Here is a 13,033-nt window from a genome sequence, read left to right as displayed (position 1 = left end):
AAAAAAAGAAAAAGAAAAATAAACAAAGAAAAAAGCGAAAAAGGATAAAAAGAAAGAGAAATAGAAAAGTGAAAAATAAAGTGGAAAGAAAAAAAGGAAAAAAAAAATAAAACGATAAAAAAGAAATGAAAATAGGAAAAGAAAAAGAAAAATATGAGAAAGAAAATAAATAAGAAAACAAAAAAGGAAAAAAACAGAAAACAAAACAAAAAAGGATAGAAAAAAAAGAAAAATAGAAGAGTCATATAACATGAATTAAGGGATGATTACTTCCCTTATTTAACACTAATTGATGGGAGTAAAAATAAGAAGGAAAAAATACATAAAGTAGAATACTTAACTATTAAATTACAAAAAAATAACAACACTTTTATCAAATTATATTTTGTATCATATGTATTTGTATGTATTTATATTTTTATAGCAACAATTTGCAAAAATACAAAATATATATCGATCATAAGGGTAGTAAAAATCATATGTACTTATATTAAAGGAATAAGTATGTTATTTTTGAATTTTGCCCAACAATATTTTACTTAAATACAAAATTCAACTTGTTATTTTTCGTAATTATGAAACTATAGTTATAAAAATTATAAATATAGCTGTTAAGTTGCTATTTTTGAAATTTTATATCAATCATTATTTTTAATATATATATCATGTGAAAAAGTGACAAGTAAAACAAACAGTAAATTAGTATAACTATTCTTCATATTTACTCCCTTCATTTCTTTTTAATTATTCCTCTTATTTTTCATAAGTCAATCTGACTAAATTTTAAAGTTAAATTAATTTAGATTAATTTAATTATTTAAATTAAAGTTTAAATATTCAAAACTGTATGAAAAGCATTATAAATTGTAAAAAGAAAAATTAATTTGATTAAAAATTATATTTTAAAATATTAATGAAAATTTATATTATTTAATTCTAATAAAATAATTAAAAAAATGGAGGAAGTATGATTTCTCAAGCAGCTAGTAGAGAGCAAAATGGACAATTAATACGGAACAGTGGAAGCAGTTAGGATTATGTATGTCAAAGTGGGGATATATTAGGGACTAAAATGATTCAATTACCATACATTAAGGACCACTTTTCTAATAACATCAGCTTTCCACTGAAGAGTGAAAAATCTCTCCCAACTATTCACATTCAGCACTTTGTGGCGGGAAGTGAGCAGATCGGGCCGGCGGAGGGAAAATGGGTAGTTTGGGGCAGCTGCCAATTTGGGGGTCCAAGCCATGTATAATGGGTATTGATGAAGCTGGTCGCGGTCCTGTTTTAGGTAGCCTTTCTTCCTCTTTACTCACTGCTGGGTATCACGAGATGGATTCAAGATTTTAATTTTATATGTTCAACTTTTAACGTTTTACTAGTTGTGGGTTCATATCTATTATTTCATTTGCTCATTTTTACTTATCATGTTTCTCTTCTCTCGAGTGTTAAATTATATAGCCTTTAAACAATATTTTAAGATATAAGTATTGCAATCCATGTACTGTGGTGCACTGGTCAATGAAGTGGGTTGAGAATCTTTTCGATTCCCAGAAAAAAACACTTGGTGATTTTTCCTATCTGTTCTAATCTTAGTAGATACAGTTAACTGATATCTTTTTCTGATGGTGGCAGGTGGCAGGCTACTACTGTTATTTTTTGAAAAAACAAAAAAGAACTGAAATTTATAATATTTCTTTTCTTATAATTTTTGAACATCTAAATTTTAATTTAAACATATTTAGTTAATCTGATTGAATTTAGCTTCGAAGATTAGTCAAATTGACTCTGGGGAAAGAGCGAAACGTGATAAATAAAAGTGAACTGAGGGAGTATTTAGTGCAATTTTAGCGGATTCTTACACGTTATATTTGTACTTCCTCTGTCCACTTTTACTTGTCCAGCATTGAGTTGGAACCTCTGTAAGCAGCAATATAGAATGATAATTTTACTATATCATCCTTTGAATATAAAAAATTCAATATTTTGGGAAATGCATTGGAAAATCACTATAGTTAAAAATAAGGAAATTAGGAACTGAGTGGTATATTATATCTTGGTTTTCTAAAATGGACAAGTAAAATTGATAGTCTATTTGTAGTCGAGTGTATAGGTAAAAGTGAACTAATGGAGTATTTCATGTAGTACTGGGTTTGGGGTCAAATTCCAGCAAAGACAAAATATCCGTTTATCTGTCCTAGTCTTGATGGACACAGTTTGAATTTGTTGCTAATGGGAGGTGGAAGGTATCTCATGGAATTAGTCGAGGTGCACACAAGTTGGCTGGCACATCATGGCTACAAAAAAAGTACTTGGTTCATCAGCATTCACTTTGCATCTGTGATCTGTTTTAACTCTCTGTCTGCATTTCTTCATGTGATTTACAGGGCCAATGGTCTATGGATGCCTGTATTGTGCAAGCTCATACCAGAAGACTCTTTCCACTTTACAATTTGCAGGTTACTAATTAAAGACTTGGTACTTCTTCTAAATTATTTTAGTTTCATTTGCTATCTTAGCTCACATTGCCAGTCTAAATCTCTAACTAAAGGAGGATAGATAGTTGTGCTAGATTGGAAGCAGAGTAAAATTAGTCAAATGTGTTATGATTGCTCACAATATTGAATATGTTGTTTGGATGTACTCTCCTAGGTATGCTCTATTATTAGTCCCGGGATTTGATGTTAGATAGGAAAGGATTCGGGTCCAAATAGAGCAGACTGGATATTTAAGATTCATATGGTCTACGCCAATTAGGGGTCGTTTGTTAGTTGGTTAGAGTTATGTAGGTAAAGGCATTAGTAATACATAAACTAGTGATGAGAAATCTATTTATTATTTTATGCAAGGTTTAGTTATTCCACCTTCTCTCTTGCATAAAATATTAGTTTATGCGGATTTTTAAATTGTCAGTCAAACACCGTATTAATTTTATACATGAATGAGTTACCTCCTAATCGACTACCAAACACTGTACTACTTATGCAGGGTTTAATACCTGCATAACTCACCGTCAAACCAGCTACCAAACAATCCCTTAGTTTGAACTTTGAACTGAGGTGTAATTGTTGTTGTTGTTCCTCCTTCATCTTTGATTTTAGTCGAATTTGGATTCGAGTATCTTCTGTAAGGATGCATTCAGTGTTTTAGTTGTTTATATTTGTTTTTGGCATGTTGGAGTTGCCTACTATCATTCTTGGTGATGGAGGGTCTGCTTGTTCTTGGGTTGTAATTTGATGATGAAGAAGTGCCACCAAATCGTATTGTTTTGCAGATTATTACTCGACAATAATTAATTTATACAATTTTCAGGAATTCCCACTGTGTGCCTTTTAACCTTATTAGCCATTGCCATTTTCTATTGCAAAAATTGCATATACAGCTCTGATTTTCTAATCTTTTCTGTTATTGATAGTAAACTTATGATCTGTTTGGAGATTGGCGTGTGAGGAAAAAAGAAATGTCAAAGAATGGAAGTGAATAGTAGTCAGCCAGCTAAAGTCATTGTTTCATTTGGATGAGCAATGAATATCATTTTTAAAATGCTGTCTCTTTCTTTCTGAATTACCTAATTCGCATATCTTCGTTTCCACTTTGTTCCCATTAGACATAAGCTACTGCACCATTCTCATTGCTTCGTGAGACTTATGGTGTTTGTTTAACTTTCTCTCGACTTAGGGAGTGAGAAACTTAAACCACATAGAGATATTGCATGTAGAATTATAAAGTTGCCCTTCATTGAAATGCAAAGATTATTACTTTGGTTTACGGCAAATCCTCAGCCGGGTGAATTGAACAAAATGATGCTATGTATCCTGGTTAAAATGTTCGAAAAAACATTGGATAATAGGCATAAGATGTCATGTTGTTTTCTCTACATATAACAAATAACTATATCACCTACAAATTTCTTTTCATGTTCATGTAGACTCAGTTTTTTTAAAATGTTGTATAATACAGATTCAAAGACTTTGAAAGAAGAGAAGAGGGAAGAATTATTCGAGGAATTGAAAACAAATGAATCGATTGGATGGGCAGTTGATGTTATAGATCCTAGAGATCTCTCTGCCAAGATGTTAAAGAAGTTTGTACAGGATTCTCTTTTGGTTTACCATACTCCAGTTTTATCAATTCCTCACGTGATTTCTCTTTTCTACTTTTTGACAGAAACAAAATAAATCTTAATGAAATATCACATAATTCTGCGATTGGCCTCGTAAGGAAGACACTGGACCTTGGTGTTCTTTTAACTGAGGTAAGACTATCTTATTTTGAGTTCAATCTGTGCTGGCTTGTGTTCTATTTTAGCATAAGGGGAACTTAATTGAAATTAACAGATCCATTTTTGCGGAATATGTGTATGTCCAACTTAGCTTGTCCCAGTTTTAGTGAAAAAATTGGTGCAGAAGAAATTATGTGCCTTCCTGTCGGGGTGGGGTTAAAGGGTAAGCAAGGGGAAAATGTAAATTGTTGAGAGTGAAGGAAGGACATCAATTGTGTTTGCTATACTGTATGAGCTTTGGGATTTAGAATTATCCACAAACAAAGGTGAACAATCAGAAGATACCTGCCACCTTCCATCAATAACAGGTACTAGGTAACTCTGTTCACCAAGGCTAGAACAGATGGAAGAATCACGTAGTATTTTTTTCTCCGTGGGGATTTGAACCTGAAATCATGATTCTCAACCCACTTCATTGACCATTATTCCGCACTTAATTCTACATTTAGCCTTCCGACTTCATTTTCTGATTGATTTGATGCTTTGGTTGATGGTTGAATAAAAGAGAAATGTGTCTACTATCACTCCCTCTCCCGCCCAGTAGGGGAACAAAATAAGGAAGGAAGAAGAGAAGAATGAATAAATCTGTTTTCTGAATGAATAAATCTGTTTTCTGATTCCTGTTCCTTTTTTCTGTGGTTGGCATACATAGAACTCTTTCTTGCCTCACAGGATAGACCCTTTCTGTGACCATTAAGGGAAGAAATACTGAAATAAATCAGCTAAAGGAACTATACTTCAACTGTCCTTGCTATTTTAACCAGAATATCAATCAATCAGCTAGATGAACAATCCCAAACTAGTTGAGTTCAGCTATAGGAATCCTGCATAACCCCATTTAGAGGATTCATCATAATTCGACTATTTTAATGTTGTTCATCCACCTACCACAACCTTTCCTCCTTTATCTAGGAGTGAGACCGACAATACTATACATAGCTCACATTGGCGAAGTTATTCTAACCAATTTGTGTATTACGTAAATCTGCCTCCTTCAACTCCAGATTCTTTTTCTCAAATTCAGTATATCAGTTTGCCGCACCTGATAGATTAGGCTCGGATGTACATAGCATACCGCTGAAACGGAACTCTTGCATCAAATTTGAGTAGACACTCAACCATACAAAAGTTTTTGCAGCTTACCTAGCTCTCAACGGCTCCAAGCTTAACCTAACGTCCTACAAGTGGTGGTATCTTTCGTCCACATATGCTTATCAGACCTCAACTTCTAAATATACTATTCAGAACTCAACGTTCTCCTCTTTGGATGTGTTTCACTATGCCACATCACTACTTTGGTTTTGATTATCACATTTCATACCTTTAGCTTTGTAAGCATAGTATATGGTGTAAATTGCTCATTTTCCTGGATGGCTGTACTTCACTAAAAAGCAAATAGGAAAAGAATAAACTTGGTGGCTTCAAATACTGAAATTGATTACATATACAAATCAATTATATATTTTATTCCTCAAGTTATTTAAGACATTGTCAAAAGCAATGCACTAATGAATGAATCCCTTTCAGGTTTATGTGGATACTGTTGGTGATCCTGAAAAGTATAGAGTGAAGCTATCTGAAATATTTCCAGCAATCAAATTTGTTGTTGCAAAAAAAGCTGACAGTCTTTACCCCGTCGTAAGTGGAGCTAGTATTGTTGCAAAGGTAACTTGGCATCTGCCACTTTGTCTCACTCTATTTATCTCCTTTTATAAGATTAGAATCTGAATTCATAATTCTGAATGTCATTTTTGAACCATATCTCAGGTTACTAGGGACCGAGCCTTGCGGGATTGGGTGCTTGATGAATCTGCTGAGAACATGCAAAGGAACTTCGGATCTGGATATCCTGGAGGTAATTTTTAACTTCCATTCAGTTAAAGTTGGGATCATATGTTGCTAGATTCTAACATCTGACTCAAAATGGGACGGGTCAATTTGGCATCGATTGCTACCTGTAGATCCTGAGACAAAAGCTTGGCTGGATAATCACAAGCACGCGGTTTTTGGGTTCCCAACCTTGGTCCGTTTCAGCTGGGGAACATGTAATGCATACTCCAAGGATAGTGTTGACGTAGTATGGTGAGTCCATTTCTAACTTCCAAAAAGCTTTTGACAGTACTAAATTTTGGTATGTAACTGGAGCTTGCAAGGTAAGACCCTTGTGGTTTGGTCCTTCTCTAGACTCTGCTCATAGCGGGAGCTTAGTGCACCAGGCTGTCCTTTAATTGGAGCATGCAGGGATCCTTGTATTCAACATCTCATTGTTTTATTTTCGCCTCCAATCATGTGCATATTTTAATAGAGAGTTGGAACTTGGAAATGAGAGCTTAATAAGTTTTTCCTACTGCACCAGAAGCAGTTCAAAACTTCAAACCATGTTGCTATTAATGTGTGTGGTTCCACAGGGAAGCTGATGCCGATGAAGATGAATCCAACGGAAGAGCTAGTAAGCGGCAGGTGAAGCTAACAGATATTGGTTTCACAGGTGTAAAGAGGAAAAGTGAAGACATTGAGTCAAGTGGTAAAGGCCGTTGCAAATTCTTCCAAGCTCGTAAACTTGAGCTCCTCGCACAGTTTTGAAGGACACAAAACACATTTACGGATAGGATGAGAAATGTTGCTTCAAAATGAATTCATCTGGCATTAACTAGGACAGTGAAATTGATTCCCTTAGATCATCCTTCCAGTATGATTGTTGGATTAGCTAGTTAACCTGTGAGCCGATCGAAAGAAATGTTTTACCAGATTTGTAACTTGATTATTGTGATAACAACTTTTAAGGATAATGTGTACTTGTTCTCTATGGCTCCCACGGTGGTGTCTGATGTATCTTTCTACTAATTTGCTTCTACCTTTAGGTACTTGGATACAATAGGGATACTTCAACCTCATTGAGGAATTCTGCACTCTGCTTTAGTTTATGATGTGCGTTTAAATTGGAAGTATGCATCATTCTTTTTTCAGATCTTCAACCTTGAGATAGATCAATTCTCTTTTGGTTGCGACAACAATGGAAGGTAAAAGGGGATATGTTGGAAAATACTTGTGGTATCTAGTGTTTGCAAGAAAACTTATCAATTTATCATATGGTTAAGCTTGACAAAAGTTTTTGTGAAGATAGATACATCATTCTATTTGGTGAAAACATCGAATGTGTGTAATTCAACTACTAGAAGGATGAATAAATTATAACTTCCATTCTATGTTAGAGAGGAATGATTTAACCCAACAACTACAACAACATATTTCCCACAAAGTAGAGTTTGGGGAGGGTAAAGTGTACGTAGTCCATACGACTAACTCAAATGAAGTAGAGAGGCTTTGTTTAGCCCAACAATAACAAATCTGGGTGTAAGCACACCCTACTACTAACTTGTGGAGGTCGGGAGCTGTTTCCTCAAAACCCTCGACTCAAGTACAACAAATTCAGGTGTTTCACATACTTTTATGAGTAGCTAAATTCGATTAAGCATCAATATATCTTGGCAATGACTCAATTTTTGTGTCATTTTCACCCGACCCATTGTATCTCTGACAAAGCTATATGAAGAATTAAAGACACGAAGTCAATGAACCCCTCGCGCTACCTAGCTCCGCCCCTAATCATCGGCATCGCATACATTGGCCATCTCTTCCGCTGTTTCTCCATGCTTTTATTTATTTATTTGGTTGGGTTGGGGTTGGGGTTGGGGTTGCCGGGCGGGGGGGGGGGGGGGGGGCAAAATTCCCAATTTTTAATTTTATTCACAAACAAAAACTTGCTAAAAATCACATAATTTAAAAAAAATAAAAAAATCAAACTTCCTTTCAATATCTATCAGATCCATTTATCCAAACAAAAATAAAAATTACATTACATAACACAAATATAAACACCAAGAACAATAAGAAAAGTACCAAAAAGAGCCAAGCCAACACGTGTCTCTTCACCAAGAATCAATCCAAAAACAGCAGTAGCAGCAAAAGTTGTTGCATTAGTAACAGGAACAGCTAATGAAATTGGTGTATCACCACTTAGTATAGCAAAAAATGTAGCAGATGCAGATAGATTTAGTATAAATGGCAACATATATTGCCATATACAAACAAGTTTGAACCAATTTTTGAGAGTTGTGATAATTGGATGTTGAGGTGTGTTTGGTTTTGGTAATGATTTGATTGTTTTGTCCCATTTGATTGCCCCTTTTCTCATTAAGGCATTTGTTGCTCCCCAAACAAGGCCTACTGTTACCATCTTTTCCACTTCTCCAACCATTTCTGATGTCTGGTTTGGTTCTCTGTGGATCTATACAGAGAGGATCCCAAGAGGGGATATCAAAGTAAAAATTTCACTGGATCTAAACAAATGGTACATATATACTGTCGTGGTGTTAAGATAGAAGGAAAACGTTAAATTTACCCTCCACCCTAAAAAAAAAATTAATTAAATATATTCTCTTATTTTGGATCAAATTTATCGCTACTTTAAAAATAGGCTAAATATATTTTATACTCTCCCATTTTAAATAGAATGACTCACTTTTTTTTAATCTGTTTAAAAAAAAATGACTTCTTTCTTTTTTGATAATTTTTTAATTTCAACTTTTCGCGTGGCATGTTTAAGACCACAACACTAAAGGATATTTTGATATATTTAATATATCTTTAATTTAAGACTACAAGATTTAAAGGTTTTTTTTTTACTTTTTTAAATTTTGTGCCAAGTCAAATTAGGTCATTCTTTTTAAAACAGAGGGAATATTTTACTTTAATATCCTCGATATCATATTTTGGGATCAAATTTATTCTTATTGTTAAAAAACTTTTTGTATATACCTTTTTTTAAATAAAAAAACACAAATCAACACTAAATGCCCCCTTTAAAAAAAAAGAAAAAAAACATGTTCTATTTTAATTCGTCCAATTCAATTCGAACCACAAAAAAGACACAAGTAAATATCTCTTTCCCTTGATTTTGTTGGTCAAATTTTTGCAACAAGATTATGTCACTGAATATTATCAGTGCATAACTCATAAAAAAATAAATCTATATCAGTACAAACACAAACAAATCTCTCTATCTCAGTTTATAAATATGCAGCTTATAAATAATGACACTTAGAGGTCGAATTCAACAGATTAGGCACACGAATTTTTTTGGAACGATTGAGTTAAGAGGTCAAATTCAACAAATTAGGCAACAGTCAATCATGATATCTTTTCATTTTCATGTCTTTATATGTAATTTGAATTTACATAAACTTTTCATCATGTCATTTGATTAAAAAACTTATCCATTCATTCTGGAATCTAGATGCACATAAAATTATATATCAAATTTTTAAAATTTAAACATAATTGAAACAGAAGCAAAGTTTGTAAAAGACATTTTCTCTAGTTTCATGCTTCTGAGTTATCTCATTTTTATTTCACTTTTTGTTTATTTGTAAACAACCTACTAACATCGTACATTGAAAGAGAAGTATATTTATTTGTTGAAAAAATTTGATCAATAGAATTGAGGGAGAGATATATTTATTTTTGTGTTTTTTGTGGGTCGGATCGAACGAGTTAAATTAGAGTGTATTTTATTTTAAAAAAATGAGTCATTTAACATTGATTTAGGCTTTTTTATTAAATGCAGGGTACATGTGAAATTTTCCTAACAAGGGTAAATGTGGCCTCAAAGTATGATTTCAAGGGTAAATTTTATTTCAAAGTATGACGAAGGATATATTTAACTAATTTTTTAAAGTAGAGAAATAAATTTGGTCCCAAAATATGACAATGAAGATAACTTTAATTTTAAAATATAACAAAGATATATTTAGCTAATTTTTTAAAGTCCCTTTTCTCTAATATAAATGATGCACCCTCTTTGCTAACAAACTAAGAATCCATTTAAAATTGCTATTAAAAAATTACTTATTTAAGAAGAACTTTTATAAAATTTCACTTAATGTATACAATGGTACATATATATATATACTAGATACTGTAGCCCGTGCCAGCACAAGTCCAATATATGTTATTTACGTTATCTTAATTTATATAGCACAAATAGCATTTGGAGTGTCAATTAATTTTTTATTAATACAACTCTTTAAATAATTTAAGTTGCTAATCATTGTGATTTATAGTATCTTTTATGTAATTTAACAATTTATGTTACTCGCTTTGTCCCAATTTTAGAATTTAGCGTGTCAATCAAATTTTTTATACTAATATATTTTTTAAAATATTTTAAGTTGTTAATCTTTGTGATTTTACTATCTTTTAATATAATTTCAAATAATTTATGTTACTTGATTTATCGCAACTTATGTGACACTATTAGAATTTCAAAAATCAATCATATTTTTTACTATATGTTTTAAAAATGCTATAAGATGCTAATAGTTATGACTTATAATTATTATTTTTGCATAATTTTTAAATATATAATATTTTATCAAAATAAATTTAATAAATTAAAATAAACAAAGTACAAATTTTCAAAACATGTTAAATTCAAAACGTCATTTGGATCAACAAATTACAAAATTAAAACAATAAAACATGCAAATTATAAAATGCCAAAACTATCCCAAATTTATGTGACACAAATATAATTTAGATAATCAATCAGATTCTTAATATGTTTTTAAATATTTTAAAATATTAGCTCTTGTTATTTATAATATTTTTATGTAATTTTCAAACAATATACGTTACTCTCCTTATTCAAATTTTTGTGGCATAGTAGTTAATTATATTCTTAAAATAATTTAAGTTCTTAATTCTTATAATTTATAATACTTTTTCTTCTATTTCAATTTAAGTAGCATTGAAATAAATTCGAGAGTCAACCAAATTTTATGATTGAAGCAACGAATTGGATATGTCCTAAATGACTTATAATACCTAATTAGAAGTGATATAACAAAATTACTATAGAAAAATATTTGTGAAAAAAAAATTCAAATAAGTCTCATATAAGATTTCACGTTAATTTAAAAAATCAAGAATTAATTTATCATTTTAAGTCAATTTTATTTTTATTAATTATTATTAAATTTTTAATACCTAAATGACTTATAATAATTAATTAGGTGTGATATAATAAAATTACAGTTGAAGCAACTGAAGTAGACATGTCATAAATGTCTATTTTATCTTTTTTTATTAAATATTATTAATTTTCTTATATGTAAATGTCTTTCAATAATTAATTAGGGATAATATAGCAAAATCATGGAACAAACATACTTGTGAATTTTTTTAAATGAGTCTCATATAAGATGTCCTATTAATTTAAAACATCAAGAATTAATTTATCATTTATATCTATTTTATTATTTATTAAATATTATTAATTTTTTAATACCTAGATGACTTATAATAATTAATTTGAGGTGATAAAATAAAACTACAATTGAAGCAATTAAAACAGACATGACATAAATGTCTATTGTACCTTTTTTTAATTAAGTATTATTATTTTTTTATATATAAATAACTTAAAATAATTAATTTGAGATAATAAAGTAAAATTACGAAGTAGCTAAAGCAGGTGAAGAAGCATGCATGTTGATGAAGAGCTACCTACTTCTGTAATACTGTAGTGGGGTACTACTAATGCAAAAAAAGAGAATGCACATGTTGAGTTGGAATACTGTCACCAAACCAAATCATGAGGGTGGTTTAGGCATTCAAAAAGCCGAAACCAAAAACAAAACTTTACTCACCTCTCTGGCTTGGAGAATGACCAGTAATCCTAACTCCCTCTGGGCCAAAGTCATTCATTCAAAGAATAATGACAAGAATAGAACCCCCAAAAAACATGTCTCTCGGACCTGGAAAGCCATCTCCAAAGGTATGCATACTTGCAGAGAAGGCACTCTTTGGATCATTCACAAAGGAGACAAAGTCAACTTCTGGGAAGACTCTTGGATTCCTAACTTCAACAGTATTAGGAGCCACATTCAGGGTCCTTTCCAGGAGAATCCAAGAATAAAAGTTTCCCAAATCTGGAACAATGGGACATGGGACTTCTTCACTCTCCCTTTTGACCTTCCTCAACCAATAAAAACTACCATCATGAATAATTTTTTCCCTACTTTCAGTAAAGATAGAGACTACCCCATATGAAAATTGACTGGCAACGGTGTGTTTTCATGTGCCAGTGCTTCAAAAATTATTTTCACTCGTGATCACCAGTCAAACGTGCCCAACACCTTTACTTGGGTTTGGAAACTGAAGATTCCTCCCAAAATTAAACACTTTCTTTGGTTATGCACCCACAACAGACTCTTCTATTCCAACACCCTTAGAAATATGGGGATATCTATAGACCATCAATGCAAAAGATGCTTTCATCCATGCAAGGATATTTTGCATGTCTTCTGGTTCTGTCCCAGCACCACTAACCTCTGGAATGATCTTCTTTCTCGCTGCAGACATCCGATCCCTTCTTACCCTTTTAGTCAGGGACTGAATAACTGGGGTACCATATGAAAAGCCATTCATAATGAACCTTTTGATGAACTCCTAAACATGGACACCCTCCTGTCTTTCTGTTTATGGCACATCTGGAAAGTAAGAAATGAGAATCTTTTTAACAATTGCGCCCCTTTCCTATCTACATCAACATCAAATAGGAACCCCTTTCACCTCAACACTACAAGCTTAAAACAGACGGGTCGTGTTTAAATAACCTGGGTATAGGGGGAATAGAAGGTGTTATAAGGAACAGGAACGGAGATTGGGTCATTGGTTTTACTAAGG

The 13,033-nt window shown here is 32.1% G+C and overlaps 2 protein-coding genes across 2 annotated transcripts; one reads left to right on the top strand and one right to left on the bottom strand.

Moving 5' to 3' along the window:
• The first annotated feature begins 1,069 nt into the window (after positions 1 to 1,069).
• LOC107857028 (ribonuclease H2 subunit A) lies at positions 1,070 to 7,251 on the top strand. Its single transcript, XM_047400863.1, has 8 exons — positions 1,070 to 1,294; positions 2,391 to 2,462; positions 3,964 to 4,087; positions 4,171 to 4,258; positions 5,813 to 5,950; positions 6,053 to 6,140; positions 6,247 to 6,367; positions 6,694 to 7,251. Exons 1-8 carry the CDS (start codon positions 1,210 to 1,212, stop codon positions 6,866 to 6,868), a joined length of 891 nt encoding a protein of 296 aa, XP_047256819.1. The 5' UTR covers positions 1,070 to 1,209; the 3' UTR covers positions 6,869 to 7,251.
• Positions 7,252 to 8,075: 824 nt separating this feature from the next.
• LOC124889327 (transmembrane protein 234 homolog) lies at positions 8,076 to 8,712 on the bottom strand. Its single transcript, XM_047400864.1, has one exon. It carries the CDS (start codon positions 8,541 to 8,543, stop codon positions 8,142 to 8,144), a length of 402 nt encoding a protein of 133 aa, XP_047256820.1. The 5' UTR covers positions 8,544 to 8,712; the 3' UTR covers positions 8,076 to 8,141.
• Positions 8,713 to 13,033: the final 4,321 nt, after the last annotated feature.

Source organism: Capsicum annuum, chromosome 12, assembly GCF_002878395.1.
Source record: "Capsicum annuum cultivar UCD-10X-F1 chromosome 12, UCD10Xv1.1, whole genome shotgun sequence".
Classification (NCBI taxonomy): Eukaryota; Viridiplantae; Streptophyta; class Magnoliopsida; order Solanales; family Solanaceae; genus Capsicum; species Capsicum annuum.
This window is presented reverse-complemented; position numbering and strand designations above follow the sequence as displayed.